The 8,060-nt window shown below is 41.0% G+C and overlaps 1 protein-coding gene across 1 annotated transcript; it reads left to right on the forward strand.

Annotated features, from left to right (window-relative positions):
* The first annotated feature begins 1,772 nt into the window (after positions 1 to 1,772).
* Positions 1,773 to 6,891, forward strand: LOC124699296 (ethanolamine-phosphate cytidylyltransferase-like). The gene is made up of 9 exons (XM_047231618.1): positions 1,773 to 2,098; positions 2,428 to 2,663; positions 2,988 to 3,169; positions 3,788 to 3,859; positions 4,190 to 4,257; positions 4,405 to 4,525; positions 5,966 to 6,031; positions 6,109 to 6,231; positions 6,601 to 6,891. The coding sequence occupies exons 1-9, from the start codon at positions 1,773 to 1,775 to the stop codon at positions 6,670 to 6,672; spliced, it is 1,266 nt and encodes a 421-aa protein (XP_047087574.1). The 3' UTR covers positions 6,673 to 6,891.
* The last annotated feature ends 1,169 nt before the right edge of the window (positions 6,892 to 8,060 follow it).

Consider the following 8,060-nt stretch of genomic DNA (forward strand, 5'->3'; position numbering starts at 1 on the left):
GGTTTGTCAGAAATTCAAAAAAGGCACGTGCAGGTTTAAGGTGATTAGAATATTTTTTTGGATGGACATTATACATGTTAAAATGGGAACTCGTAATATTCTTTTGCATGTAGTCTTATAAGGAACTAGTTGGATTTTAGGTGACATGCTATTGGTATGAGTTGTCGGAAACCTCGCATCAACATCTCATGTTTTAAGTTGGACCATACATTTAACATTTATTTGCATACATGTGGTATACTAATAAATTCTGAATAATATGTATATAACCTTCTAACTATATGATTAGCTTTGTGATTTAGCCATACTTAATGGTTTATGTTATATCACATGCTTATTGGAGCCGTGATCTATAGCATGACGGTGTGGTCCAAAGAGCCATGCTCTACAACATGGCTCTATGGTTCATGCCACCATGGCCATGGCTCCTTTGGTTAGGGAGCCATGCTATAGAGCATGCCACCTTGGGCCAAGGCATCATGCTATAGAGAATGTCTCCTTCAGCTAGGGTGCCATGCAAACATGTTAGTTTTTGTGTGAATTGATTTTAAAACAGGGTTACTTTGTTTTCACTTTTTGAGATTATTACTCATTTTTATTGTTTTTGTCCCAAAGAAGTGACATCGAAATTTAGCCACCGCTACCACCTCCACATCCACCATAAATCGGTTTCCCCTCCTTCGACCGGCCTCAGTGACATTGGGAGGGGCGAGGAACCTAATATATGAGTGGACTTTTCAATAAAAATAGTGTTTCCAATAGATTATCTTAGAGTTCTGGTAGCCATCTTCTTGTTGGTCTCCATGTTAATTTAGATGGCATCATCTACAATAAGTAATCTTCAACCTTTCATCGCACGATGGGACCTCCTCTCCGATGTCAATGATGGTGTTGGAACATTAAATTTTTCTAGGTATGCTCTTTCAGATCTTACTTTGCCCGATCAATTTTGGATTTTTTTTCTCATTGTTGATGGATGAGTATTGTCCCTGCAATATTTGTTCATCTTGATACGTCCTCGACAATGGTGATTCACATTCTCAACACCCAACGACATCAACCACGCGGTTTGGTTTTGTTACACTCTCTGACGTTGATTAATTAATTTACTAGCTACGTAGTTTTGACATTGTGGCTTAAATTTATGGGAGAACCCCCATTGCTTACTAAGTTACATGCTTGTGGTTTGGCATCGATCTATCCCATTTTTTATGGGTTAGAAAAGTATAAGATCACGTCTTGAAGGAGTTTGAAGATTTTGATGATTTGCTCATCTTTTAGACATTACTTTATAATCGCTGAAGAGTGAAAAACAACTCGTGTATTTTTAACATGTACTATTTGCTACTAGCTCTCTCCAAAAATAAATGTCTTAGTTCATGTATTTAGACATTTTAGTTTCGTATCTAGAAAGAATTGAGACACTTGTTTTTGGACAGACGAAGTACTATATGTATTATGGTATTGATTAAAATATTTTTTGAAATAAATAAAGTGACATCGGAATTGTACGGTGTATACTGTACGGACCTACACGAGGCAGGCTACACTGACAGGTTCGTCCCGCATGGCAGTGAGTCAACCCGACCCGAGGGCACACGCAGCTGTGTGAGACCTCCCACCCATCTCCCATGGCGACGGGCCCTCCAGCCGCACACACACCCGGATCCCTAACCCTAGGCTAGATCCCACCGCACTCAAACCCTTCTCTGCACCACCACTCTCCCCTCAGCCCCGCTGACACCTGCCTGCGCGCCTGCACTGCCTCACCCATGGACGTGGGGAGCAGCAGCGCGCGGACGGTGGCGGCGTGCGTGATCGGCGGCATCGTGCTCGGCGCCTCCGTCGTCGCGCTCCACCTCGGCGGCGGCTCCGCGGCCCCGACCCTGCCGCCGGTCGAGGCCCTCCGCCGCCGCTTCCGCCGCCGCCGCCGCCCCGTGCGGGTCTACATGGACGGCTGCTTCGACATGATGCACTACGGCCACTGCAATGCGCTGCGCCAGGCGCGGGCGCTCGGGGACGAGCTCGTCGTCGGCGTCGTCAGCGACGACGAGATCACAGCCAACAAGGGACCCCCCGTCACGCCACTCAATGAGAGGTCTCATCCCCGATCCCTTTCGTAGCTAGTTCCACCGTTTGCTTCCCCTCAGATTGCGGCTACCTTTTCTGGCTGTTGCTCATTGGGAGTACTCAGACCAACCTTTGGTGTCTTTGTGTGAATTAAAAATGTGTTCTTTGAGGCCCTACTGTATAGGAGTTGCATATTTGCATCAAAGTTTCTTTTTTTTATATTTCTTAAATTGTAGATGATAGTTTGTGGGTAGGATGGAACTCCTTGGTGTTCTGAGACTTGTATGGTTTTGGAACTCTTTGGTGTTTAGCATGCATTTCTACTTCCTAATGTTTCCCTTCTTCTGGGTAATACAGGATGAAAATGGTCCGTGCTGTCAAATGGGTGGACGATGTTATTCCAGATGCACCATATGCCATAACTGAAGATTTCATGAACAAGCTATTCAATGAGTACAATATTGATTACATTATCCATGGTGATGATCCTTGCCTACTCCCAGATGGTACTGACGCATATGCCCTTGCAAAAAAGGCTGGCCGATATAAGCAGATTAAAAGGACTGAAGGAGTGTCAACTACAGACATTGTTGGTACTGATTCTGCTTCTTGTATGTGTTAGATAGCTAGTTTGAAAAACCATGGAATATCTTGGGCTAAAGTTCTTAGTTCCAAGGGCTCTCTGACGCCCAAATCTCATAGTGATCTCCACTATTGCAATTGGGCCTAGGTCAACCAGAAACCTATTTCTTGAAAGCTGTCTGCTCACCAGATTTTGTTCCCTGTACATATGCGACTTTAAGAAAGAACTTTCATGTCTGTCGTCAAGACTCACCGCATTTTCTTGTTTCCACCATCACATGCACTGGTGGTGAAAATATTTTACTGTTATCTTGAGCATCTTTTCTTCATTGCAGGAAGAATGCTTCTCTGTGTTAGAGAGAGACCAGCTTCTGATAATCAGAACCACTCTTCACTGCAAAGGCAGTTCAGTCATGGGCATGGTCAGAGTATTGATCATAGTGGATCTGGAAGTGGAACCAAAATATCTCATTTTCTTCCTACATCTCGGAGAATAGTGCAGTTCTCAAATAGCCGGGTATAAGTTCTGCAGTTTCAGAGTTTCTCATGCATAATACGTCATTTATTTTGGGTAATGAATATTCCACCAGCCTCTACAGTGTGGTTAGCACCTAATCCTGATATCAGAAATTAGTTTGAGGTGGCTACACTAAGATAATCTCTATGCAAAATGACAGTTCCTTTGTTTTTACCTAGGTAGAGATTTGTCTGTGCATCGTCGCTAGAAACTTGCACTGACAAATGTTTCCTCTTCGTAAAATATGAACCTTTTGGTGTTGGTGCACTTAGTAGGCCTGAATGAGGACTTAAGAGAGGGAGTGAGAGTTATTTGTGCAGCGTGCTTCATTAATTAGTCAAATGTGATTAAGCGATTTGATTGCCAGTAGGGGTTTGGGGGTTGAGTGTCTCTGAGTTGAGAGGCGATAGTCAGAAATAATGGAAGTTCACATATCCTTGAATTTATATACTTTTAAATTTAATATTCACTCTGTAAGTGTAAAATCTGGTTGAATATTGTTCAAATTTCTTGTTAGCTGGTGATAGTTTGTGTGATTCTACTAGATAAAACTAAAGGTTATTCTTTTCTCAGCTTATTTTCTTTTCTGTTTGACTAAGCTAAGCTTTACCATTGCAGAGTCCAGGACCAGATTCTCGGATAGTTTACATAGACGGTGCATTTGATCTGTTCCATGCTGGTCACGTCGAGGTGAATGCCAACCCCTGAAACACAAAAGGAAACAGAGAAAACCATGACATTCTCAGCATTTGGCTGCTCTTGCATATGCATGTCTGGGTTGTACGTTTCAAGGTTTACACTGAATTTAACTCATGAAAACCTAGTAATTCTGCACTAGACAATAACGGATCTTAGATGTTATCACCAATTTGCATGGGGCCCAAGCTAAAAGATATCTTCCTAATTTAAATGATAGGCTTCACGGGGATCCTCTCTCTAACGTGGCGATGGGTGGGCCATGGTACTATACACACATAACAAATTCAGACTTCTGTTCATTCACAGTTTCTTTCTGTGTAGATATTGCGACTTGCTCGAGAGCTTGGAGATTTCTTACTTGTTGGTATCCACACAGATCAAACCATAAGGTAAATACGATTGTTTCGTCTCCTTTTCTTCTGTAACTACAGTGCTTATACAGTTCATTTGTTTTTCCCAGTCTTACTTTATAATTCATAACTTCTCTACTCAACTGTCTAAACATTACATTCTTTCTTTTGATGTTCACGCTTCAGTTCAACTCGAGGACCACATCGCCCAATAATGAATCTCCACGAAAGAAGTTTGAGTGTTTTGGCTTGCCAATATGTTGATGAAGTGATCATTGGTGCTCCATGGGATATTTCAAAAGACATGGTGTGCTTTCTATTCGACTCTTAACCATGACATTATGTAATTGTAGTATAAAATGCTTGATGATAAGGCATTAGTGATGTACCAGTAAAAGCCTAATTTCAAATCCAGTATTAATTTGAGAATATAGGGCGACTTGCACTTATCACGAATCTATGCACAAATGATAAATCTTATATTTCTGAGGCCGTGCAGGAGTGCGTAAATCTTGTTTCTATATCGCAATTATAAATTCACTAAAATGTTACATTCCAGATTTTATTTTTAGTTCAGATGTAATCTAGGTCTGAACATAGGTGACTAGGCCCATTAACTCTACTAGGTCCACTATGCATTTAACTACTCCCTCCGTCCCGGTGTATAGGTCCTACATATATCCCTAGATCATCAATTTGACCAACGTAATACAAGGTATATATTACAAAACATATATCATTAGAAACTTCAGATCTTATACTTTCTAATGTATTTAAGTGATGATTTGCTTGTTATTAATGTTGGATATAAAGGCCTTGACCTATCTTTGGTGGAAGATTGAATTAAATTACTATCTCTTTCCATAAAAAGATGCCGCGAGTTTGTCTAAATTTAGATGTATCTAGACACTCTTTACTGTATAGATACATCCGAATTTAGACAAATCTCCGACATCCTTTTATGGACGGAGGGAAAACTTACAAGTCACACGATCACTGAAGGATCAGGGCCTGCACTCGTAGTTTTTAGTCAATAACATTCAAAACCTTAAAATGTGCTAGACAACATAGTATTAAAAGAATAATTATTGACTAGTATGAAGGTTAGTTCACTACAAAATGAAAGATAACAATGAAATTGACAGAGAGAAGATACCAAGGAAATCAGCAGAGAGCAGGATTCCATAGCCTACCATTTTACTGAGACAGATCGATAACCTTCCATAACCTCTAGTTTTTCCAGTGTCCTTTGTTTCATATCTAACTTGATTCTTCATTAAGTTATACTGAGTTAGCACATTGCTTTGTAAGGAAATTGTGTTGGTTGCTCGCATTGCCCATGATAAGCTGTGATGCCAACCATGATTAGCCGTTAGGTTCTGCGAAGCTGTTAACTCCAGAATCCTTTCCCAGTCTAAAGCATTCCTCATAGACATACAACAATAGTACACTGACAAAATTTGGTTATTTTGCTCAGTTATGACTTGATCAGTGTCCTCAGTTTGTCCACACTGGTAGCGTTGAATCACGACATAGAGGGCACCTAATCTGTGATCATTGTACATAAAACAATGAAGTCTTTTTTCACAAATTAAATTCATATGATTTCACCTGTACAACATATCCTCTAACCTTACGTGTGATATCCAGTATCATTTAGAAACCACCAGGTGCAGTTTTTATTGAATCAGGTCATGTGTATGTGGTGTGTGTCAGGAGTTCTCTAACTTCTTTTTCTTTTCTACAGATTACCACTTTTAATATTTCACTGGTTGTTCATGGAACTATAGCTGAGAACATGGACTATACAGAGGTAATTAAACTGTCCTTTTCTTGTGCTGTGAGAGTGTTGAACCTTGATAATTTATCATTGTCAGTTGCATCTATCAGGGTGATTCAAATCCATATGCTGTTCCAATTGCTCTGGGCATTTATCATAAGCTGGAGAGCCCTTTGGACATCACCACTAGTACTATTATAAGGAGGATAGTGTCTAATCATGAAGCCTACCAGGTAACTACCCTGATATTGGATTAGATTGTTAAGTGGAGTTTTGGTCCCCCTTGTGCTGTATGCAGTTCTATGCTATATATTCTTGGCTGTGCAAATATGGTTTTCCTTTTGTCCTCGTCATATCAATGTTGTGTAAACAGTACTCATTTTCTACTGATGTTTATGGTACTGTATTAGCAGTGCCTGAGTAAATACATTAGGATATGTAGCATTTAATATTTGTGTCTCCCTGGGACCAATATTTCCTGCAATAACTATGCTCAACAACACGTTCTTTGGTGTGGGGATTGATATGGTCTGCATTTATTCTGGTCCATTTATTTGGTGTGTGATTAATTCATATTTGGCATGTGGTGTTGCTTTGTGCAGAAGCGGAATGAGAAGAAAGAAGCCAGCGAGAAGAAGTACTACGACAGTAAAAGCTTTGTGAATGGAGGGTAACTTATGAACATGTCTTCTTACAAGATTGTTCCCTGATCTTTGAGGCTCTAACACAGGTCACAAATGAAACAGTTAGGTGATCCTCAATTTTACCGCTCCATTGTCATTTTTTGCTATATAGCTTAGTATCTTCAGATGCAATCTTGATGTGTGATAGGCAGTGGTGCTGAATTGGCTTAGAGAGCCTTGGGGCATTTCCCCCTCCCACTTTCAGTGTCCCTACCCTATTCTCCCCCCTGTATACCGGCTTTCACAGCTGCCGTTACCGGCAGAGTTATTTTTGAGATCTATAGTTCTTCCAGAATTGTGGTACAACATGAATGCTAGGTCGTTTAATTGTTTGTTTCCCTGGTGCTCTTGTTTGGTGGGCATCCAATGCAAGTCATTTTCTCATATATTTGGTGGAGCTGTGTTCGGATCTTAATCTGAACGTGGACTAGCTGATATGGTTGTTAGTCACCGGTCGGTGAAAGCAACTGGATCCGATAGTACACCTGGACGGTTTGGTTTTGTCACGGTCTGCCGACACGTCAAGATCTACCAGTAATCTTGTCAAAGGGGTGCTAACTAATAACACTAGAAAGGAGCCAGATGGTCGCACCTTGCTGGTTCGGTTCATTGGTCCCGTACACTTACTGCCGTGGAAAAGGATGTGCTACCTGTGAGATCTCCAAATAGTGCATTTTAGCAGCTGCTAGGGCTGCCTGTGTTTGCTCTCTTATGAGCAACCTTCCACTATGTGCTGGCCATTGTTTTGCATTTTGCTACTTCTCAGCAAGCACTGGCTTGGCTTTGATTTGGACTGACACCCGTCTCCTGATTCTTGGGTGGTTTTTCTGACAAGATAAGGGATCTGCAGCTGTGGTAACAGTTGTCATTCTGGCTGGAAGTGCCTGAGCTCATGGACTTAAGTGTTCGCTCTGTTTGGGAAATCATTTTTGCTTCTTTCTGGGAGAAGATATGAAGGCCCCTGAATTGATGGATCTCTGATGTGCCCTTCGTGGTCTGCATCCTTCCTTCGTGGTTAAGACATGGCATGTTACACTGTAACCGTGTCTTGGTGCTTGGAAACACAAAGAGTCATCATAGGAGATTCCTGGAATTTTTGAAAACAGTGAAGCTACTCACCTGCCATTTTCAAATTGGAATTTATCGACAGGAAATGTATTTATCCTTTTGAAAGGAAGTGCATAAAAAGAATGGCAAAGATCAAATTACCCCTCTGCTGCAAATTCACATTTAAAATTCAAACTGAACTTTGAATGATAATTACATTTAGTCCTATCTAACTGTGAGTCAACCTATAGTTGCCACATCAAATTACCCCTCAAAAAAAGATCAAATTACTCCTCTGCTGCTAATTCACATCGAAAATTCCAATCGTACTT

This window comes from Lolium rigidum, chromosome 3 (assembly GCF_022539505.1).
Source record: "Lolium rigidum isolate FL_2022 chromosome 3, APGP_CSIRO_Lrig_0.1, whole genome shotgun sequence".
In the NCBI taxonomy this organism is placed as follows: domain Eukaryota; kingdom Viridiplantae; phylum Streptophyta; class Magnoliopsida; order Poales; family Poaceae; genus Lolium; species Lolium rigidum.

Coding starts and splice junctions, on each gene's coding strand:
- LOC124699296 (XM_047231618.1), top strand. CDS start 1,773: ATGGACGTGGGGAGCAGCAGCGCGCGGACGGTGGCGGCGTGCGTGATC. Junction 4,526..5,965: donor GGGATATTTCAAAAGACATG/GTGTGCTTTCTA, acceptor TCTTTTCTACAG/ATTACCACTTTTAATATTTC. Junction 6,032..6,108: donor AGAACATGGACTATACAGAG/GTAATTAAACTG, acceptor TGCATCTATCAG/GGTGATTCAAATCCATATGC.